Below are 24,611 nucleotides of genomic sequence, written 5' to 3' on the forward strand. Positions count from 1 at the left end.
CTAGTTGTTATTGAGGACCCACCAAGATGCTGAAAGAGAGCAGAGCTTATTTATTTGTTAGCATAAATTGCATTTCTTTTTTGACCTTTGTTTATATATGCAGCTAATACTGGTGAGAAAGGATACTCAGAATACTGGGAGAGCTGAGTGTAAGTGGTGGGAAGGTGGCTTTATCACAAGAACTATATCTCCTTTTGATGACATCCAAAGAAGCATTAATGTGTCATAGGTGCGGCTGCATAGAATTAAGTGCCCAGATCCCTAGGAGCAAACCAAAATAAATCCTCAGTCCTGTGGTGCTGTGTGTGTCAGTTTTTAAGACAAGCACTATGTTCCCTGGGTGGTTGCGTTAGCTTTAATGGCTTGCTTTCCTGGTGACGTAATTTAAATCTGATAGGTTTTTCACACAACTCTAGGAGTTAGTTGCTTTTTTGTCCTCAAAAGTAAGAGAACTGATGAATTTGTAAAATGTCATTCTCATAAAAAGTTCTGTAATCACCAGATTATAGGCAGTGCTGGGATGAAACCAATTTGTGTTTTTTACCCGCGATCTCTAGCCTTTGGCCTTTTGAAATGGAACATTTTGCAGAGAGGAACCACAAGATTTATGGAGAGAGATGGGAAGGAAGGAAAGGTACTGAGACTATATCTGAGATGCCAAGCGCCCTTAGTAGAGGGGTGTTCTAGGCTACGTCAGTTTCACACTACACAAATTCATTAGCAGACCTTATTTCTTATGTGTGTATCCATAAATGCTTCCATTAATGTTATTTAATGAAAATTATTATCTGTGAAGAAAAATTATGAGAAAATATTCAAGAGTGCTACCTGAATTCAGATTATGAGCCTAGTAGTCTCTGAAGCATCAGTGGATTAATGCATTTCAGCCCCCAAAAAAGCCAATTTAAGTATTTATTTCGTGGGTTATAGTGTTATAAGTGTTCAGTGGTTTCCCCTTAGCTTGTTTTCTTTGCCCAAAGGTTCTCTAGAGTCCTCAGGTCCAGATCTTGTATAAAAATGAGACATTGACTGAATGTGAACTGAGTGATTCGTGCCGCCCTGGTAGATTGGCTGAAGTTGTATGAGTGGTTATAATTGCTTGTGGTTCGTCTTAACAGATGGTAAATTAATTTTCTTTAGGATAGTACTATGTCTCTCTTAGGGACACAGAAGAATGAGGTAGGCAACAGCAAGTCAGCAGGAAAGTTCTGTTTTAATTTTTCTGACTCCATCTTATATGCAGTTTGATCAGAAGGCAAAAGATTGGCTACATAGGTTGCCACCTCTTTGACTTCGTTGGTGAACATCACCATCAATCACATTTCTCCTCCCAGGGGAGAAATACGTAAACAAAATAGATAAATTATAAAAATATACATAGTTTTCTTGAAGCTGCATGAGAACAAAATGCAAACACTGAAAAACAAGCAAAGTTAAGGTGACAGTACTGGATCAAACAGTTTTGAAAACTTGTCTTCCTGAATCATTTTTGGCCACATAAGTGTATCCTTACTAATTTTAGGTAATTGGTTTAAGACTTATGGGTTGTAAACTTTGAATGAATCAGATTCAGATTACAATTTGCAATTGATTCCATTCTTAGCTACCCAGATGTTTAAAAGAAGTTTGGAAATTTCTCAGCTGGGGTAAACTTGTTTTTAGAATAGAGCCTATCTGTGTTCTAATTGCAGACAGGTTTAGGGTTTTTCCTTCTGATTTTACAGTGATATCTCTTTATGGTCTCTAAAACTCTTTTGTAAAGTGTACTGGTGGGATTGCAGCCATCGTTTTTGACTTCAAGATAATTTTCTGTCTTTCAAACACAAATATGATTTGTATAGATCATTTGTGGGAAGCTCTTCTGTGAAACAGAGTTCAAATCATTACACGGATTTCTAAATTACAGGTAATGTATAAAATTGTACAAAGAACTGTGAATGCATTAATTCCCATTGCCTCCCCCTCCCAACCCCAGCAAGGAGTGCACAGTGAGAAATGCTGTTTCTATGGTAACTGTCTGCCAGGAGAGAGTGCTGCAGACTGAAATCCTTCTTAGCAGGCAGAGTAAATGCTTTAATGAGTACTTGGAATCCAATTTCAGACACTTCCATATTTAGCACTTAAAAATTATGTTTACATTTTATTTTATGTTAATTGCACTTTACCCGTGAGTAAACTACCCTGGAACACTGCTGGATCATGTGCAGTGTCTTGGACACAAAGAATTTGGGAAAAGTCTTCATTGTTTCCTACAGTCAAGTTTGTCATAAATCCAGCAATATCCCAGTAAGATACAAGATTTGCAGAGATACTCAGTTCATTAACTTCAATCTCCTGATTCTGCAGGAATCCCTGGCATATAATTTTGTGTCCACATCAAGCTCACGGAGTCTGGAGATGTCTTCGCTGGTTTCTTTTAAGGACAAACCCTGGGTACAGGACTACATTTATTTTTCTACTAAGTGGAGTTTTATTCTATTAAATTTAGTCTGTAGTCAGACACATAGAAAATTAGAGCTTCATTGTAATAGATTTGTGTTCCCTAAAATAAAAAAAAAAAAAAATATTACTGTCCTCTCTCTGTAAATATGGGACTGATGCTTTCTTTGCTTCATCCTGCATCTGCACTGTGTCTTTTAACTCTTATTTCTAGGAGAAAGATGTTACATGCTCACTGGTTTGTATTAAGAGTAATAATTTAGAATCTTTACCACCTTGCTTTTTTTTAACATAGCATCGGGTGTGTACAAGTGTGTTAGTAAATTTCAATTATTAGTAATTAAGGCTCCCTTCAGTTAATGTAAGTAGGAATAAATTGAAGTCTTAATCAGAAAGCATTTGTTTTCCTAGAAAAGCTTAAATGGGGTCTATTTTACCATTGACACATAGTATTGTTTATTCTAGATATTTTCTCAAATAGTGTATGTTAGTGTAACTTCACACTATGTAAAATAAAGCACTGTGGGTCTTCTCCTTGCTGATGCATTTTATATTTATGTGGTTAGAATAAAAACATTTGGAGTTCTTTTCTCCTCTATACTTTACCAAAGAAGATCTAAATAAGGGTGATGTTATGCAATGGTCTTGCATGTGGAACACATTAATAGAACAAAAAAAAAAAAAAAAAAAAAAAAAAAGTAAAAAAAAAAAAAAAAAAAAAAAGTTGATATTTACCAGGGACTAGCATTGTTGTGATAAGCTCTAGCGTTTCCAAGAAAACCACATTACTTCTTTGGAATGCCTTGCTGTAATTCATTTGAAAGTGGCTAAATAATTGTAGAAACTAAAAATGTAACAGGTTTTTTAAAGGGGCTCAATTTTTTTAAATGAGCATTAGAAATTTCACAGTTAATGTTGTACAGAGATTCTGTGCTTCAAAACTTGCAGTGATAGTGGGAGAGGTGACCAGATAAGCTTAGAAGTGCCTGCATGTTATATTAAGCACAGGTTTTCTTCTGTGCACCTCACTGTCAGTCTGATTCTCATCTCTTGGTTGTGACCCAGTCCAGTGTTGACATGTGTTACCAGTGTTCTTGAGTCTTTGTGATAGGAAACCCAGTAAAACTGGGGGTTTGTTTGAAAGGAAAGCCACAAAGCTGCAAGAGACTTCTCCATCTACCTAAGAACAGGTTCTCTCTACAGTTTAGGATCGTAGAATTGGTTTATTTGAGTGTTTTAACTATAGATAAGGACAATCTTTTTGTCTCTACTCAATTCCTTAGTCATCTGCCTGCTGGAAGCTAGAATTCAGCTGGTAGAATGTTTAATAATTTCTGTTTTGGGCCCAAAAGAGACACTCTGGGAGTCTGTTGGGTGGGCTCCTGTGATTTGGACTGGGAAGTTTTGGTAGAGCTCCCCACAACTACTTGCATGCTGAAGTGTGCAGTGGGCTGGCACGTCTTCTGTTTCAATAATTGTCTTTTTGTTTCTTCTTTACTGTGAAACTGATGATTTTGCTGTCTTCCTGGTTTTCTGTCTCTGATGAATTAACATCCATCCAATGCTGTACCTTTATGTACTCACTTTCAGACTTTTTCTATTTTGAAAAAGTTTTATTTTCTAAAAAGTTCTATTTTTTATTTCTGGCATTTTTATTTATGTTTCAGTATATTCAGGTCTTTAGCAATGAAAGTATTGTTCTGAAGTATTAATTGTGATATATTTAGAAAAAGATCAGTTAGTAGTATTTAAAGTAATTTGTACTCAGTCTTTCTACACAATTCATTTCTAACCTTCAAAACTTTATGTATTACCAAAAAAAAAAAAAAAAAAAAGAAAAAAAAAAAAAGGGGAAAAAAAAAAAAGAAAAGAAAAAAAGAAAGCCACCAAAGTCCTGATATTGCTGTTTTCCTAGAACTCATAGACAATGAAGTGGAAATTACATGGAAGCTTCTGTACGGAAACACAAAAAATTTCACAATAGAACTAATTTAATGAAATGAAACAAAGTTTTTTGGACATATACATTTTATTCCTAACTGCTTATATGTAGGAAAAAGTGCAGTGATTTTTGAAAAACACCCCCATGAAGCAAAACAAGAAAACCAAACCCCAAACCAACCCAATTAATAAACTTAACAAATGAGTGATCACAGTGATCCTATACTACGAATTATCTGAGCTTTCAGAAATAAACCACTTTCTATATTTATTAATTAGTATTTTTTTATGAAACTCATTTTTCATATTGCTCCAATAGTGTAATTTTTCTAAGCAAATGCTAAACAGAAAATTAATTAAACAGCTGTTCAGGGAAGATAATCTAATAAGATAATCTAATATCTAATAAGTTATCCTTTTGTATGAGAGATGCGTTGAAGTGTCATAGAATTTAGGTGCTTTGAAAGCAAAGGGAGTAAATTAAGTATACAAGTAATGGAGTATAAAGCCAGATAGCCTGATATCTGCTGCAGATATGCTTTTAAAATAATATTTTGCCTACTAGTTACTTTTTTTTTAGTTTTTCGAGTAACAGCTTCTCAAGAGGGAAAAATGACCCACAGGATAACTGTTGATCTTCTACACAGAATCATCCTGCTTATTATCCTGAGCATAAAAGCTTTATAGTGCGTAGGGTACTTACTCACTTGGGTACTCAAATTAGTGTTTAGATAAAGAGTACAGAAAGTATAAATACAGATCGTTCCTTGTGCCCAAGTGTGAGATTGCTCATCTCACTAATGATGTGCTTGAAAACCGGTCTCAGATTATGCTTCATAATGTAGTCAGCAATGTTTTATGATTTATTTGTTTTCTCCTGCTGAACGTGAAAGTGCATGGTAAAATTGCAAAAATATCAAAAGCTGTTGGAAAAAAAACAAGTCACTGTCAATTATAGCTACAGCAAAACCCATCCTTTAGGTGGCATTAGAGACTCACCAAATGCCTGTAAACTTGGGAAAGAAAGGAACTTTCTGCCACCATTTGTTAACTTGGTTTCTGAAGTCATGTAATCTCTCTTCCCCGGCAAATCTGCAGTCACTACAGTGTTTTGCTGGATGTTCATTTCTGAGAGCAGGCCAGGAGGACTTCTCATTGGGGTTTTTTTCCATCTCTTAGCCAACAAGAGAATTTTATTTTCTTCATCAGTATGCCTTAAAAGTGAACCACTGCAGAAAGATCACTCTTCTTCCAGCTTAATTTTTCTGGTCTATGTGAACACTACTGATACAATCCTAAATGTGATAATCTCATAGCAACAAGACTCATAAATGAGGGACATGATAGGCAGTCTTTGAAGCCCTTGAATACATAGGAAGATTCTGTATTGTGTACTCATTACAAAAATATCTTTTTCATAATGGTCTGTAGTATGTATGATGGTAGATCTCCCCACTATGTTAAATTCAGAAATTAAGTACAGTGGTAAACCACTAAAATTTATTATTAACCCAGCTCTAATGTTTTATTAATTCTAAAAGGAGCAAAGCAGAAACACAGTTTCATTGAAAATTTTGCTTTTCAATTTTTCCAGTCCTTTATTATGAAATATAATAATATGAAATTGTTAAAATTTTACAATGACAGCCTAAAAGGAAGATTGTGAAAGCTTCCAAGCAGAGTACTGGCAAACAAGTTGATAAATTGCTCCTTTGCCAGGTGAGCACAAATGAAGGATGGCAAATGAGTTTTCCAATTAAGAATGTCAGCCTAGGAGCTTCCAGAAGTCATGAACTGATGACCTGCAGAGCTAACAAGCCTGCAAAGATTTTTTAGCATCTTTGGGATGTACTTCCATTTTCTGATAGTACCTAAAATCTGCACAGTCTGACATCTCTTTTTAGTTGTGGGTGCCTTTGAAAAGCTCTGTCTTACCTATGCACATAACCCAACAAGAAAAGTGTCATAGGTTCTCTCTTCATAAATAATCTGAGTTACTAAAGAAAAAAGGCTGCATTTCTTCCTTCAGCCCAAGGACAATAACACTGTACTTACTGCAAGCAGCCACCTTGAACAGAAGCAGATTCCAGGTACTGCTTCAGGGCAAGATGGAATTCCTCAACTTTTCCTTCTATCACAGACATTTGATGCTAAGCAATCATTATGTGCTGATACAAAACCATTACAATATTTACTGCCACATCTTCCTCTGAATTCCTTGTACTTCAAACTCAGAAAAGTCTTGAAATAATACATGAAAAAATACAAACCGCAGTCATAAAAGAAAACCCACAGAAGTTCCCTTGAAGTTTGCAGTCCCTGATTTAGTGATCTGGAGGGGAGAAAAGTAGAAATGCTCAAGCATCAAGGCTTTTATGTCTAGGCATGAGTGTCCACTTCAGACAGTTGTCCTAACTCTGGAGCAGAGCCTTCAGAAAAGGGCAAAGCAGAGGTTGGTCTTTGAGATGTTCAGTAATAATGTCAGTGTGTTTCCTTGGATGAATCTCTATGCCAGCAGGTGTGAGGTTTGGGATAAGAGCACCTCTACACGATCTGCACTGGATGCATTGTTGCTTTTGTTACAGTGCTTTCATAGTTTTTTACCTTTTAGAGCCCTGACCCTCACCTGAGTGAGATGCCCAATATAGCCCGGGTTAAGTGATGAATGGAGAGGGGGTTTTCCCTGCATAATTTTACAGGAAAATGAACAGTCTTTATAAACAGGACTATGGAAACAGTTAGCAGTGCAGAAGAACTATTTCTTCTCAATTAATATAATTATCATTTAGCTCTTTCAAGTAGTTTATTTATTGATTAATCTATTGAAGCTTGTCAACTTTACTAATGGAATTTTTAAAGCAACACTATGGGCTTCTTAATGAGTACAACTTAATTTCTTGTACAGGTTTTTGACTTGTTTCTGCCTTGATTATGAATACTGTTATATCATGGATTATAAACAGTCTGTGTAGCAATACTGCATAATCTCATTTAAAAAAAATCTAATGCAACTCCTCTGATTAAATAATTTTTTTCATGTGTATTTGATTTGCATTTTGTTAGGTTCAAATGAATGAATGTTAGGTTCATGAATTTAGGCATGCTAGTATATCAATCTTGGGACATAAAATTGTTTAACAGTAAGTTTATTTCTGGTCCCAATTTTGGTTTTGTAGGTTGTAATGAGAATGAGATACTCTTTTGGTTTTCCTCATAGGATTTCCTGTAGTAGTTTTGGGAGGGAGGGAGGAAGGCTGTACAACAATGTTTAAAGGGTGCATGCAGCCTTTGGAGCAGAGAAGCTACCACCCCATAAGCATTGCTGCCAAATTTGATAAATCTTATTAATGACACTTTTTTCTCCTTATGTGTGTTAAGGTTTTGGCTCACTCTATCCTTTGAAAACAATGCAAAAATTAATATAAAAGTTTTACCCCCTATATTCTAAGTTTTGTTCTGTTACTATTTGCACAGTGTATTCTGCTAACTAAAATGGATTCTTATCACTGGAAAAAGTGAAGATAAAGATTTTTTAGATTATTTTTTAACAAAAGAGACCTGTTGTGGTCTCAATGCCTGGTGTGGTCTCAATGCCTGGTGTTTGAAATAAAATGTCAGAATCGTTATCTTGAACAGTACTTACAGATCTTGCATTTTCTTCCAAAACTTTCTCTTCAAGTGGCTCAAGGTTTAGGTCCTTTGAGACAATTGAAAAGAAAAGAGAAGTTGTAAGAAGAGTCAATACAACAGCTGTATTCCAGTCTTACATTTTAAACAAACTATTCCAATAGATTCCGTTCTGCCTCAAGAAGTTAAATCTCTTCTTTATTAGTTCTAAGTCAAACACAAGGGTTTACAAGATCTTGCATGCCTCAGTGGTTAATTCCAGCCCAGGTTGTCTTGTAAGGTTTTATTTATAGTGCTTGGCAGGTGATTTTTCATTTTAACAAATCTGCTTGGTCTCAAATGTATGTTGGACTTAATCGAGAAAAGACAGACATCCTTTTCAATTGTCACATGGACTGTGGAGATGAGCAATGAACTATCAGCTACTATTGTGCAATCATAAAACTTTACACAGAAGAAACTTCCATTCAGGGAATCTGTGGTTGGTTGCAAGGGGCTGTTTTCTAGCAGTGAAAGAGATGTGCATGATGGTCCAAGTCAGGTTTCTGGATTGCTGCCCTTGCTACGAGGGCTGGGCAGCAGCAAAGAGATGTCTGTGAGTACACCTGGTACACAAACTGGATGTGTGCTTCAGGAATCAGTGATTCACATAAACACCAACCAGTAGCACACACAAAATCATTCTTTACTAACCAGGCACTTGCAGTACCTCCTAACCCAGTGCCATTATGATATTCTGAAAAATATCCATATGCCTGAAAAAAAAAAAAAAAAAGCAGATTGATTTGCAATAAGCAGCTGGAGCAAAAACACACTCTGCTTCTCACTGAACACAGTTCTTGTGCAACAAAGAGAAAAATTTCCTTCCACTCCCAGTGTGGGTAAGGATTGATTAACCTCAGGTAGCAGCTGTTCTGCCAGCACAGATGCTGTACTCACTGAAAAGAAATGTACAGGTAGAATTTAAATGAACAGAGGACCTCCACCAGCAGCAGGTGGCAGAGCAAGGCAGTACTCTGAAGTATTCAGAAACTGCTGTGTAGTTAAAGTCATGAAATGTGTGTGAAAAGAAAGATAGCCAGCCTTATTGTCAGTGCAGACACTTCAGTTAAAAAACTGAGGGAAAAATGTGTATTCCTGAAGTGCAAGTTCACTTTCACTGCCATTTTTTTCTCAGGAAACATATGGAGAAGGAGAGAAAAGGAATGACTCAAGGAAGAACTACAAAATTTCTCTAAATGTAGCAAGAAAATAATTGTTTTCTTTGCCAGTATATGTAAACGTAGAACTTGAGTGAAAATAGACAAATTACAGGACTGATTTATGGTCAATTTCCCCTTTCACAGAACACAGCAGAAGACTTAGCACTAAATCTACCCTTCACCAGGTAGCTTTTCAGTAGGAACACTGACTCATAATGTGCCAGCCCCATCTAGTAGTTAAAAATAGTCTCTGGTAGTTCTTCAGTGATGTTATGTCATCAGGCACAGCGTGGCTGCACAGATGGGGTAGGTGTGCACCGCCGCCTGTGTGATCACTGGCACACTTCCCATCCCTGTGGAAGAGGGCTCGTGCACTGGGTGCCTTGAACCTGATGGAAGTAGCTCAGTGTGCAGAACAGAGGTCCTGCCAGCCCAGTACCACGCAAATGAAAAAGGAAATAAAAAAGGCTTCAGCTCAGAGCCAGGGCTTTAAAATGCCTTTGCAATCCTGTCTCACCTCAGCTGAGAGTGGTGGCTTCTGAAATGGCCTTTTAGCACGATTGTGCAATCCCTTCTAATCTGCTTCAGGGCAAAGTCCAAAAAAAGGGCTTTTAGTAGCTGCATGAAAGGCAGCTGATATTTAACATGAGATACGACGTCAACCAGATGCAAAGTTAGGCAAAGGTGGATATAGATAGGTTGTCTACTGGAAAAATTAGACTTATGTAATTGCTATGTTTTATTAATCAAGTTTTATATTGACAAGGAGGTAATTATGGGAGGTCTATGCCCTCCACTGTTTCCCTTTGGCACCGAGCTTGTTTTTAGACTGAGGTTCTTTGTCGTTTGTCTGTAGGAAACTTGATCATTTTAAAACATCCTTGTAAGTTTATTTACCACAAAATGTTTGGCTGCTTTCTGTAACATTTGCATTGGATTGTTGCTGAGCGCTAGTTTATTTCTTTTTTTCAAGTAACATTCTTTTAAATGTTTTCTTTTGGCATCAGTCCATGTCAGGTGGCAACTGTGGCAGGGCAGTGAGCTGCTGTTTCCAAAGCAGAGTGGGGAGTAAAGCCAGACTTATCTTTCATGGTGGACTTTGACATTTCAAAATCCAATTTGTATCTATTCAGAAAAAGATCAAGTTGCTACAAAAATGTCATTAATGTGGCAACTGCTGTGTAATTGCCTTTCCCATGCAGAAATGACCTCAGGGAGGAAGCAATTGGATGGAGGCTCATGAATATTCCTTGGCAGAGCTTACTGGACTGAGCAGACCATGAGGAGCTGATGAGCATGGCAAGGAGCAGAGTGAGAAGCTGACAGAAGTCATGGGCAGTGCCACAAGGAATGGCTGAATTTCACAGCTGGTTAAGGAGAAGTGATGCGAGAGACTGTCAGACTGCAGGGATAACCAAAGGGAATACTGGGCTCCTTTTGGAGCAAGGCCAGCAGTGCTGGGGGTGGCCATATGCAGCTAATCAGTAATAAGGCTGAGATAACAGAAATACCAAACTGGAACCAAAGGGGAAAAGTAATTAGGGACAATTTTTCATTTGGGAGGGAGGAATAGCAGAGAAAGGTCAATATACTTCTCTTGCTGAGCCTTGTGCCAAGTCACCACTGTTTATTGGGTTTTTTTTTTAAATCTCTTACTTAACTATTTTCTGTGTGTGTAACTTGTTACTGAACTCAAGTTGGACTAGCGGCTGAGTTACAGGACACATTTTTGTGCCATGACCCAAGGTCTGAGCCAGTGCTGGGTCAGGGGTAGGGGTCTAACCAGAAGTACTAGATGACAATATTCACGGGAGAATATCCCAATCAGCTAGAAAGAAAGAACAAGATCAGGCTCTTTCATGTCCCTGTGAGTGCTGCCTGTTTGTGGGTGCCGGTGAAGAGATCCATGCCAATGTCTTTGGAGTACAGGCACAATCTGACTGCTGGTGAGCACTGACCTGTGGGGAGGAACAGCATCAGCTGCACTGGGACTGGAGCTACTCCTGAGTCTGAGAACACTTCAACTCCAAACCTCACCTCTATTGGACTAGGAGGAAGAAACACCCTGGGTCTCAAAATCCACTGAATTCAGCCACTCCCCTACTGCCTATCTGAAACTGTCTGTCTGTCCTTCAATAGGGAAACTTAATGCAGAAAACAACTTAGGAATTTATAACCTTACTTTTTCCTCTGCTGTTCTTCTCCAAAAAAACCTCAGAAGTCATCACACACAGATTATAAAACAACTTTTGAACACCAGGGTAGCAATCAATTCTGAATAATAATCAAGAAGAATAGACAGTTTCTGTACTGGCAGATGTGGCCCAGGATTTTACAAGCACTGGGAAGCCCTGGCATTGTTGGATCAGATGGGTCATTTGTCCGACTCCCGGAGGGCTCTGCTTTGGTCTGGGAACCAGGGGTGATATCTGGGCTCTGGTGGCTGCTGCAGCTGGCTCCCAAGAAGGATCTGCATCAGATTTTGATTGAACTGTACTGACAAGGAAAGCAGTTTAATCTCTATTAATGAGTATTCTCTGATGGGAAAGGAGGAAACAAAACTTCCCATCAAGCTTTCATGGGAAAGTTTGAAGAGGAAAATATCAGATCCTAAATGTGGAAGGTTATAGCATGTTCCCCCAAAGAAGCATAACTAAATACATTAACATCCTCCAGCCACAGAATACTACAGTTTTTCACATCTTTATGAAAAGTTGACTCTGTGGTGATGGGAGGGGGAAAGGGAAGAAAAGAAAAACAATGCCATGAATATGAAAGAAGAAGGTGGAAGAAAAATGTAGGTGTTTAATGATTGTTAGCTCTCTTAGATGATGCTGCAGCTGGGAGCATTGGAAACATTTGTGTTTTAAGGATTGTCTTCCTGAAAGTGAAAAAAGAAACAGGTGAGAAAGCCCACATACCTTCTTTTCCAGTCTATCAATTAGCTTCTGGACTCTGTTTCTCTGGATCACCCATTGGCTGTCTTCCTCAGTCCAACCTTTGGAAAAGATAACTGGTAAACCTTTGTAAAATGTTACTAAGTTGATGATACACAACATATTCCTGGTTTTTATTTAAAATAAAAAATTACCCTGCAATTTATTTGCCTTCTCAAAGGTTATGCTGCAACTAGTTCAATGTTCATTTAGGGGAAACTGAAGGAAAGCATGATTTGACTCCATGAATTATTTTCTTCGTGCCTTGATTCTGGGACATGCTACTGAGCACGGAGATATCGTCACTGCAGCCTCATGCTTAATGTCACTGCTTCCAAAGAATCCCATTTACCAGAGTAATCTATCATTTTCCAAAGTAGAAATGCTTCTGCAGATTTTTCTTTGTATTATTTTAAGTGAAATATTATTTTCTTTCAGGTTTTGTGTTTCCCCTTTCTGTTTATTATTTATTCCCCTCAGCTGAGATATGAGTCGTGGCAGAGGACTTGGTTGTTATAGCCTTCACCTTTTTTCATTCATATCTGCAGGCAATAAAGATTACCTAAAAAATGTTGAATCAATCCAAAACACACACTTTAGCCTGCAATTAAGTTTTTTATCTTTTATAATTTCAGATCTATGGATATGAATTAATTTTCCTCAGTTTCCTAAGTTTTCAGTTAATACCTTCTATGAAGTGTCTTCTATCAGTAAAGTATCTGAGTTAGTTACATGTCTAAATTAAATTCTGGAGAGGAAGGTATGTGTATATTTTTCTGTAAATGTGTACATGCATGTGTTTTAAATATCTTTAAAATGTAAAATACCATACCTGTGCTAGAATAAGGGTTATTTGATGACCGGCTGCTGTTCCTCTGAAGCCTCCAAGCTAAGCGTTTTCCTGGCCTGAGAGGACTTTTTGTTTTGTTGGATCTTTTCTGCACAGAAACACAGGAGACTTTTTAAGGAAAAATATGTGGCATAGCTCTTCTCTCTCTGTTCTCAAAAAATGTGCTTCTATGTTCCCTTTTGAATAAAATAAAAAAAAAAAACTATTGAGAGCACTGAATTATTTTCTGTATTTTCACTATAACTCATTAATTTTGACTATGTCATTAAAGAAGTCTAAAAAAAAAAAAAGAAAAGAAAAAAAAGAGGGTTAAGCTGGCATAAACCTACATCTTTGAAGGAGACAAATCTCAAGGCTAGTATCTGTCCATGATGTGGTTCTGACCTGACCTAAGTAATCATTCACAGTTTCTTCCTCCACAGGAATTTTGTAGCATCACTGCAGAGGAACTGGCATGAATAGAGGTTCACAGACACTGTGCATGCTCAGTGCACCCTCAGACTTTCAAAACCTGCTTGATTCCTACAGTCAAGATGCTGGCACAAAACCACAGAGTATGAGACCTGTGCTTCAGGGATCTCAAACCAACAGCAAAGCAAACAATAAGATTACATTTCTAACAGAAAAAGAAAATGACATTTCCAACAGAAAGGTCTTAAGATCTTCTTTGTGCATAAAATAGAACAGTTTTGCTTTCCCTATTGCCTTTAACAATAGCATACTGAGCAAAAAAATTCCATATAGCCAAGTAACTTTTCAAAAATATTTTGATCCTTGATTCTACAAACCTTAATCACATTGTACTAAATTCAGCTAAATCCTTGGATGGATAAAGGCTACCCAGGTGACTGAGAGTTTAGAGCTAGATGTTAACAAAGAATATGGCCATGTATTCTAGGAAGAAGCTGTGACAAGCTATGGTCTGGCTATTTCTTCTTATAACCTGGAGATCATTGTGCATGAAAAGAAAAATCATAAAGCTGGAAAAAACAAAACAGTCAGTCATCTTAGTAATTTCAGAGCTCTTTATATTGCAGTGATTTGGTTTCTACCTTTGATAGTAAACTGTTGAGGGATTTAAAAAGAAATCAGCACAGCCTAGCATGTACCAAAATGATTGTCTGACAGGCAGCCCTCAATAAGACCAGTGTTGGCATGCACCCCACACCCCCAGCAGGTGTTTCCATTTAGGGAAAGGTTTAAGACTCACCCCTTGAATTTCTTATAAGGCAAAGGACTCAGAAACCTCTTTGCTGTCCTGACAATAATTGACTCAGTGCCAAAAAAGAAGCACCTGTTGGGTCTTGTCACTGTTTGTCAAAGCCTGTACCTCCTTCTATTGGCAGTTTGCCAGTAGAACGATCCTCAATCATTAGCTAGATAAGAGCACAAAGGAACTCAGGGGATTTTTAGGGCATCTAAGGAGGGTGTCAGGGACTTCTCTGATAGTTGTGCTCGGCTTTCTTTTTTATTTCTGTAACGTTTGTTATTTTTCATGTATTATACCTTTTACTTTCACAAAACACACCTGAAGAGCAGTGTCGCTAATTATTTTAAGCCAGTCTGTACGGGTTGGACCCTCAGAGGTTTGATACATTTACACAGGGCTCAAAACACTCGGGCCACGTGTTAAATTGTATCAGATCAGATGCATTCAATTTCAGCAAAACTCCTATTAGTGGGTTCCTATAGGGAATAAAAAGCGTATCCTTATTTCTCCTGTTATTCCCTCTGTCAGGTTTCTGGGTGAAATGTAAAGTGGCCGTGGAGGTTCGCGGTGATCTCGCTCCTCAGCCCGTTCCCTGCAGCTGAAGAGGGGCTTGCTCACCTCTCCTGCCGGGTCTGCTCCTCCGTGGTTTCCATGGCACACTCCAGGGAGCTCTGGAGGGATTGCAGTTGGTACAATGTCTCTTTCAAAAGAAAGCGAGTCACAAACTGCTCCAAATTGGAAGCTTCCTGATAGTCCTAAGAATCACATGAAACAAAACAAACCCGAAAGGTCAGGCTTTGCTTACTAAGTTAGAAATACACATGGGAAGGTTCAGACTTCATTCAGAAAGGAAGCAGGTTGGATGTTTCCATGTTTATACATATAAACCACATAAGCAACCTTTGCTGATGGACAAAAAGACCTCTGAATTTCCAGGTGTAGACACAACTCCCACCCAAAAAGAGGCCCAAATACACAGTGACACAACACAGTTTCTACTCAAAAAGATCCTTTTCTTTACATCATCAACTCCAGTTGATGGCAGCGCCACATTACTTCTGAAGTGTGGAAAAGCCAAAATAAGCTTGGCAGCTGCAGAACTGAATTTAAAGTTTTAATTCAGATCCACTCTTGTGAAAAGATGTTTCTCAATCCCACTGGCCTGTCTCAGACACTGACTATGGGAATAATCTTGGAACAGGGCACATGTTTAGGATACTCTCCTGAAAAATCCCACTAGCAGTTGGCTGAAGGATGATGTGAGAGAGGTTGCCTTCTGAATTTAACACTCTCTGACTGATTTTTGTTTCTTTAATTTGCTTAATTATTTTTGAAACCATATATCTGTATATTTCACAATTTCATTAAATGGATCTAAATGTTATTTAAACTAGAGCTTGGTTATTATAAAAGTGTGCACCTGTACTTAGCAATTTGTAGTGGTTCTTTGAATGACATTTCCAATGTATTGTACGTAACAAAAAATATTTGTGGTTTGTTTTTTTTTTTTTTTTTTTTTTTTTTTTTTTTTTTGTGTAGATAATTTCAGAAATCTATTTTTATGCCTGTTGTCTCCCTGGCCCAATAAATCACATTTCCATGGCTGGAGTCAAATTTGACGTTTTTGGCAAGCCCAGATCTACAAAAACCCACGGTGCTCCCTTCCAACCGTGCCCATGATGTGATTCTGTGTTTTGGCAGTTCTGCAGTAATATGTAGGTAACGCTTTGTGAGCGGCGTCACTTTTACAATAATATAAACACCCTCTTTCTTTTTTCTCATTAACAAATGTAGCTGAGAGGATAGAACAGACCCCTAAAGCCCCTGCTTCCAGTGTTGAGGTCACATCAGGAACAGAGATAGAAAATAGGTTTACATCTCTTAAGCTCTGAATGAATTTGTTGGCTCCTCACTCAGCAGATCTTGAAAACCTTTGGGCACAATTCCATCTAAACCAGTTTCATAAAATACAAGGTGCCTTCAACAACAGATTTCTTTACTCAGCACATCTGAAGACAGATAGATGATGGTCCCCTACCTCCAAGCTTTAAAGAAGACCTGTCACTTCAATGGCATTGACTTCCACACTATCTGAGAACCCATTTGAGTATTTTTGGCAATGCATATGGGTATTTTTAAGGCATTCCATGTTCTTTCCAATGTGAATTACAGCTGAAATGCCTTTCTGACTTTTAGACTTCTCTTAGAATTTTTTTATATATGTGTTTGCAATCAGAACACAAATACAAGAGGTTTAGAAATTCGAATGTAAAATGAAAGATTGTCAGATAATAGTTTTAAAAGCCTTTTGCTGTCAAATGAGTGCAAGCTTTTCACAATATATGTTAGTAAGTTAGTTCTTGTTGGAAGACTTCTGCCACAGGAATCTCAGAGGTAGTGTAAAACCCCCCATGAATCATCAGAAGTTATTAATGTAGCTAGAAGGTTCCTGGTCTTCTACATTTACTTCTTCTAGCTTCAGATTAATTAGCTGTGAGTCACTTTCCTACAAATAATTTTTCATTGATACAATTTTAAAATCGATGCTCATGAGAGATGATGTGTCTACCTGAGGGACTCACACCAGTCTACAAATAATGTTTATGGCAAACTTTTATGATTACTTAATCTTTTTGTGCAATAGGAAAGCTGTTATTTTATTCTTCTTCTAAACTGTCTCCATTGTAATTGATTTAAAACTTCAGTGAACCTGACAGATCCTTTAATTTCCAAAAGTTTTGATTATCTGGCATGTTAGAAGAACATCATCTGTGCAGCATGATTAAAGACAATTAAAGCAATTAAAGATCTTTAAATCTTTAAATTAAAGACAGATAATTAAAACCCTTCAGTAGAAATCCAGGGTATGCTTTCTTTTTTTTTTTTTTTCTTTCCACTTTTGCCATTGCTCTTGGAAATAAGTCAAAAAATCATCCCAGAACTGACCATTTCTTGTAAGTTTTTGAACTGTGTTTTAAAATTCTGGGCATCCAGCATATAAATGTTGCAGATATCTTCATATTGCTTCCTGTTGATGGTCACGGTAAATCTGATACAGACATGCTGAATTACAGCATAAATGTACACCAGTATATTTTCATTTTGCAAACTGTTCAGGTGGGCTCTCACAGATAGATTATTTTATCATATAAACACTACCTGTGTAATACTTGCTACCTTTCAGCTGTCTGAGGCTACTGCCTTCTAAATCCTTCAGAAAAAAAATTAGCTAGAAAAGCTTTCTTGCATCTCAAAGTTGGTAAGATATTTTTCATTAGAACTGCTCCGAGTTTTTGCATTGCACTGGGATTTACTCTTTTTTTTTCCTTTATATTCCTGTCCCATAATTTCTATATTTAAAGGCTTCCCTATGGAAAAGGTACTTGTGATCTTTAGATATGTCTTAGAGTTACCTTATCAGATTTAAAGAGTTATTTTTGTAAAGATGGGAAAGGCAGGCAGGATGCCAATATCATCTGTGGCAGTCTAGAATTATCAGACTCTTTTCTTATGTATATTTTATCCAAATATTAGTGATTACAACTATTCTATGTGAAATTACTTAACTCTCTTAATGCATGCCGTTGAGCAAATAATTGCAAAGTATTTACTATTTTCTTTAAAGAGTTGCTGAGTCAAGAAATTCTGAGCTCTACCAATGTTGGGCAGCTTCAACTCCTGCCCAGTGAAAAATAACTACTACCTGTCTTTCTAAAGTTCTTCAAAGATCACCGAAGAAGGTATTCAGCATATATAAATGATCTAAATTATTGTAATTTAAGTCATGGAGGGAAAAAAAATTGTCCATTACAATTTGATTTAAACCTCAAGCCCAGCTCTCAGCACTGAGACATTAATAGTCATGCTTTGGTATCATTTCACCACTCTATTTCCTTCAAAGAGTACCTTATTTTATATTTTACTAAAGGCACACTGGTACAACATTTTTGTATCAATTTATTAAGTTCATATAATGGTAGCACCAACTTAACTGACATGCCCAGCATTTGTATTGCCAGTGCATCGTGCCACCAGGACCCATGGATGTTGTCTGTACATAAACTAGACAACTGGCCCATTGCTTGAATTTCATTAGCTGTAAGTGACTGCTCATTAACATACACATTACACTGCACCACAATTTGGTCAGTCCAGATGAAATGAGTCTGTGTTAACATATTGTTCTGCTTGTTAGTTTTACTGAGTGTGAATGAATGAGGGTAATTTTCCACATTTTCCTCATCAAGAGGCAACTATGACCTTTGTGAGCAGCAAAGATTTGTGTTTCCTTTAATGCAACTGAAAATGCACATAATTAGTGATTTCACTGTGGAAAAGGTCACCATGGTCTTTAAAAGTGTCTAAAGGCTATCTTAAAAAGTGCAGAAGAGGTTCTCCTTTTATAAAGGCAGAGGAGGCAGGGTTTAGGAATCTCTTGGTGCAGTCCTCATCTCAAGGTTCAGCAACTCTTGATCCTCTCAGCCTCTGGTGCCAGCCTCAGCCTTCTCCCCTGGGTGACTTGACTGTGCTGCTCCATTTACCAGAAGAGCAGCTCCTTGAGACGGAGAAGGAGTGGGGCACTTCTTACTGAGATATTACTTGGCATTTTTCTGTTTCCTATCTATATGTTGCATTAAAAATAATTTCACAAAATATGTATGCTTATCTTTACAGAAAATACCCTCAAGTCAACTGAAAAGCAGTTACCACTGAGTAGAACTCAATAAGGAATAATCTGTTTAAATTTCCCTTTATCATAGAATGTCTCCTGCCCAAATTCCCAAATTAGATCCCAAATTAGAGGGACAATGCCCTGGGTTACAACTTTAAATTGAGGATATAAAATTAGTGAGAATAACTTCATTAAAAAGAAATCCCTAAGATCTAATTCTTCAGACTGTAAGAAGAAATCAAAATAGCATCAGAATAAAATCATAATTTCACCAGAAGCCATGTTGAGAGGTTCTCAATGTATTGATGTCACACACATGTAACCCTTTACAGCATCCTCACTGTAAAAGTGATCAAAGGCAGGATGTGCTCAATTATTAGGTTCAACTTTGAATACGGCACAAATTTTATAAGTTTATCCAAGTATAATATTTAGCATAAATTATGTATTTAAATTCTACCTAGGGAATTGGAACAGTGACAATTTCTACTAACCATCTACAGTGCTGACTTAACAGCAATGAGATAAAATAGGCAGCCATGGCTGATTAGAAAGAAGATCATTACACATTTGTAACAGCATCTCTCAGAGCAGTTTATCACTCTCCTGTACTGGGATTACTGATGGAGTAATACACTCTTGTTGCAATAATAGTATGCACAAAATCCATGCATGGATGAAATCTCCTATTGAAGTGCTATTAGGTGTAGCACATAGCTTAGAGCCAAGAAACTGGTTTGGCCGTGTTTGATATTAGCAGGTAGCAGGGAAATGTGTAAAGCCATTGCTCCAGGAAGAAGTTTGCAACAATACATAGGAAACATCAAAGCCTCTGGTGGTTTTGATAAGTATCAAGAAGAGAATGGCTAGTTGAATGTTTATTTTCCTGCTGTGAAGTAATTTCTATTTAGAGGCATGAATATTAAATTACGGGAGTTTTCATTTTATCTTCATTTCTGACTAAACACATCTTCTCTGCTACTGGCAAAAATTAGAGCATTGTGTCTTTCTGACCCGATAGGTATAAAACTCCCACAAAAAAAGATCAAAGAAGTTCCCAGGAGTTTTCATTACTCTGATAAGGAGCTAGAAGAGGAAAGGCATGAATCTCTGGAATATCCTTGCATGACTCCTCAGAATTAATTTCTTGCAACTTTTTGAATTCATCTTAGTATGATTTGGCTTGCACTAAAAGTCACAATCTTAAAAATAAACAAAAATAAAAATTCCAAAACATAATTTAATAATGTTCCCAGATAAAAAGAGCATTTATTCATAGGGTCCTCTCTGCCTTGTGGCAGGGTGGAACTGGTGATATATTTAGCATTATCACCAGCATTCCTCTCTTCGGTTGAGAGACAGTCAGTTCAGTTACTGACTGGGTCAGGCTTCTCAGGGAAGTGGTGGAGTCATCATCCTTGGAGGTATTTAAAAGCTGTGTAGATGTGCAACTTGGGGACATGGTTGTGTGCTGGATTTGGCAGTGCCAGGAGGTTAATGGTTGGACTTGATGAATTCAAGCATTTTTTCCAACTGGAATGATTCTAAACCTTAACGAGTCTATGATTTTTGATTGACATAAAAAAAATCAGCAATAAATCTAAAGGAACAAATGAACTGTTTTCCAAGTCAGTGCATGAAAAGTAATACTCAGGATAAACTGAGCACTAGCTGTTATTCTTGTGCAGCAGCTATTCATTGCATTAATTCTGTGAAAGGTGCATTTGCAGAAAGTGTGATTTCAAAGAGAACAAGACTAGATTCTGTGAAAAAGGGTAATAAATTCTAACCTCATGGAAAAATGGGTGCCATCCAATTTAACACAGTTTTTCTGAAAACAAAAAAGCAATTTAAAACTTCATTTTTGCTCAAACAGAAGGTTAGTTGTGGAACACCATTGTCAACAAATCTTTATTTAACATTCTTCCCAGACAATTTGTTTTGAGATAAAGTTTACATAAATGCTACTGTTACTATTAGTCAAATTTGCAAGTTAAAAAAAATCAAGACATTCTGTTTATAATGGCTATCAACTCTCAAGATTGCAGTGATTTACATAATTACCACAAATACACCACCAGTAACTAAATTTCAAGCCCTGTTACTCTCTCAGTTCCTATAATCTTCTCTTTTACTTTATTGGCTCCTATTTTTAGACTATTCAAGAATTTTTCAAGTAATAATAAGGCTGCACTGACCTGGCTTAGCTTTGGGGGTTTTTTTGAGCAAAGCAGAAAAAGTAATGATTTAACAGAAGCAGATAATTAGACTTGTTGTGTTGATCCAGCATCTTGCTGTTGCACATCCCACACCCTCCTTTCTATGTTTTTGCAAGCAACATGTAAAAAGAAGTTAGGGGCTTTTTCCCCCAAAAAGACTTGGAAGGCTGTTTGAGAACTTTATCGCTCCAGAAGCTGAAGAATTGTCTTGTTTTCATCCTGAAGAACTGTATTGTTTTCATCCTAAAATTAATGCCTATGTTTTGTGTATGTAAATTCTGCATGAAAACCAGTCTTAAATAAACCAGCTTTGCTAACTACTGCTCAGATGCATTTCGCTAATTCATCTAGTCTGGTCCTTTGCTATCACAGATAGATTGTTAGGTGTCTTTCATAAAAGATCTGCAAAGGAGGGAAGAAAGTCCTTCCAAAGCAAAGAATCAGACTTTTACAGAGTGTGAAAAGACAAAAATTTGTAGTGTCCCACTGCTCTTTTCCTGTGTTTTCTGCCAATTCCTTTCCATGCCAGCCTGCTGTGCTTTTGTCTCCAAAAGAAGAACTGTACCTCAGTATTTACAGGAGTGGTGTGCACTCCGAGGTCATCACTTAGAAAAAGTGTGCATTAACTGCTGTAGCCAAAGCACCTTTTGGCTTGAATATGTGGAAAAAATAAATGTTTTCCATTGGCTGTTGAAAAGTCCTGCCCAAGTCTATCCAGGAGATTGCTATTGCATTGTAGTCATTTGATTTACACTTGAGATAGAAAGTTATATCAGATCAAGCTACACTCCTACTCACTGAATCAAATTTTCATCTTTATTAGCAGTGTTAACTGCAAAAACCAGTTTCAGGAGTTTTTTTTGATAGAATCTATAGCACTATTTCTTTTTGAAATTAAAATACACTATCTAATAAATATAATCAATATAATCTAAGTAGAAGCTCAGATATGAGGGTTTTTTTTGCGGGAGACTGAATCACATTTACAACAGCTGTGATGGTCTTAAGCCCCTTTTGAGGCAGGTCACAGCCTGAGGGGGGTGTGAGTGCTAAACAGACCCTGCACTTGCAAGGAAAAGAAACAACTGCGTGGTCACCTGGTGTTGATCTCCTGAGGAAGCAGCTTTGCCACATTCAGTCACTCCCAGAGATTCCCAGTTCCCACCACTTTTTCTTTGTGCCAGTGCAAACAGTCTCAATTCCAGCTGTTGCTCCAGTAAGTTAAGAGCTGATATCCTAAGTCAAGACCACTGTCAGTTCCACAACAGACTGGTAGGTGAGGCTCAAGCCAGCAGGCACTGAAATCATGGAGCAGGGAGCATGTCCCATCCTGAAATCCCCCTGGCACAGTCACTTGACCACCAGCCTGCTGTGGTTAGACTTCTGCCAACGCTGAAATTGAAGGCAGGAGTCAGGCAGAGAGCGGGGTGCTCTTCAGACAACAAAAAAGTGAACTTCAAACGGGTGCAATGACTTATAAAAGATAATGTCGGATCAGGGTAAGCATCACCTGGTCTTTCTCTGAGAGACACTTCCTCTGGGAAAAAAAAAAAACAACAACCTTTCAGAGACCTCAGAGCTGTTCAAGTATCTAAACTGGAATTCTACAAAGACCCACCTGGTTTCCAGCTGCTGCCCCACAAGGAGGTCTCATCCTGCCCCTGGGTCTCGTAGAGGTCCTGTGTGCTATTTGTCAGGCCCGTGGAAACATCTTGGACATCCTTGAATATCCCAGATCTTCTAAAATATCTTTAGATAACTGTTTAAATCCCTGAATACTTTTATATTGTCAATTTAATTTCATAAGGAAATTAGATTTTTGGTAATTAAATGAGCTTTTGCTGGGTTATTGAATACAAAATAGCTCACCACCAGCAGAAGGTTGCATTTGCAATAAACTATAGCAATATCAGAAATCAAAATGATAAAGCAAAACTTGTTCTTACCAAATAGCTGACAAACAGCAACAATCTTACAGCTTGGTAACTTAAGGAAGACGTTATTTAATCTGTAAGTTTCTGATTTGCAATATTCAGGAGTCAATAGAGTTGAGATGTTGAGCACCTTAAACAAATGGTCTATTTTACCTATCTACATCATTACTCAGTGACATTTCATTTTCAGAGCTGTGGGTTGAAAAATGTTCCTTAATTATATTTATATGTGACTGCAAGCTAGAGAATGTAATAAAAATGCAGCTTGCTGAAAGTGTTATGTTCATGTGGGTAATAAAAAAGATTAAGTATTTTAACTAAATATGCTTTATAAAAGATGTCAGAAAAAAAGGCCTGAAGCATGCATTTGTAAAGTTCTGCTGAGTGTCTAATTTTTAATACTGCCTGTATATAGGATGAAGAAGAAATGCAATAAACAGAGCTATCCAGATAGCACTTTGTTCTGGAAAATATCGGCAGGACCAAGAAAACCAAGGGACGCCAAAGATTAACCTGTCCTCACCACTCTAGTATAAGCAACTCATGCAGACTCTCCATCCTAAGGAGAGAAATGATCAAATATCAAATGCCACAAATCCCTCTAAAACTCCTCAGATGTTTTTCCTTCCTGCTGTAAGGATAAAACACAGGGAAAACAGTACCAGAGCACAAAGACTGTAGCTCCCCTACCACCTTCTGGTTCAATGGGATTTGTGTTGAAGTATAGTGCTTGCAAATGCAACTCGGTCCTTTCCCTGTAGAAATATGTTGGAGAAATCTATTTCTCTGCAGCTTTAGTTTATCACCTTCTCATCAAGCAATGGTTCCTACACTCCCAAGGGCTCCCTGTCTTCCCAGATGCTGTTTAGCTTGCTTTGGAAGGAGGGATCTGACTCAGCCGCTGTAGATACACCGTGTGCTGCTGGGTGTCACAGTGTAGGTCTTCAATTCCAGACTTCTTTTCCATATATGAATTTTCCAACTAGGGCATCACTTAGAAGAGTAAAAAATGCTGCTACTACTCAGTGACTCTTCAAGGGACTCAGTGGCTTCAGTGGCAGAATGGTGACAAAGTATTATGCTGCACTAGGAAAGGAAACCCGAGTCTTCCCTGGGATGAATGATGATGACCATTTAAAACCAGACCAATCACTTCTGAGCACCTGTTTGCATGAGCAGGGAGTCAGCTGGAGCTATGAACTGCCTCACATCTTGTGTGTCACTGGTGAAGAACATAATTTATTAAGCTATCTTAATGTACTAACTTTTGCTCCACCTCCAGCTCTGATTTTAGATGGCTGTAGTCCAGATTTTAGACCACAAACTTAAGTAAAACTTGAACTATTTAAGATAGAAATTTTAATATTTGCACTCCAATGATTTTTCAGGTAATGAGGTCAAAGAACCTATCTGTTTCCTTAGAACTGAGTTCTTGTTGAAAACAATCCAAATTTTGAATTGAAAATTTAATTTGTATACAAAGCTGTAATGGCTGAGCTTATCCTTGGCAGAAAGCTCTATTTTAGAATACTTGAGGACATCTTTTTTGTTTGACTGTTTCACACACAGTTTCTACTAAGT

The 24,611-nt window shown here is 37.5% G+C and overlaps 1 protein-coding gene across 1 annotated transcript in view; it reads right to left on the bottom strand.

Annotated features, from left to right (window-relative positions):
• NECAB1 (N-terminal EF-hand calcium binding protein 1) overlaps positions 1-24,611 on the bottom strand; it is a 53,843-nt gene continuing 29,232 nt past the window's right edge. The window contains 9 exon segments of the mRNA XM_066204790.1: positions 1-29; positions 3,175-3,283; positions 4,327-4,405; positions 6,436-6,548; positions 8,024-8,077; positions 12,131-12,207; positions 12,978-13,052; positions 13,055-13,083; positions 14,824-14,960. Of these exon segments, the coding sequence (XP_066060887.1) occupies positions 1-29; positions 3,175-3,283; positions 4,327-4,405; positions 6,436-6,548; positions 8,024-8,077; positions 12,131-12,207; positions 12,978-13,052; positions 13,055-13,083; positions 14,824-14,960 (702 nt within the window).

Source organism: Chamaea fasciata, unplaced genomic scaffold (genome assembly GCF_029207755.1).
Source record: "Chamaea fasciata isolate MVZ Bird 193981 ecotype frontalis unplaced genomic scaffold, bChaFas1.0.hap1 SCAF_1, whole genome shotgun sequence".
Lineage (NCBI taxonomy): Eukaryota > Metazoa > Chordata > Aves > Passeriformes > Sylviidae > Chamaea > Chamaea fasciata.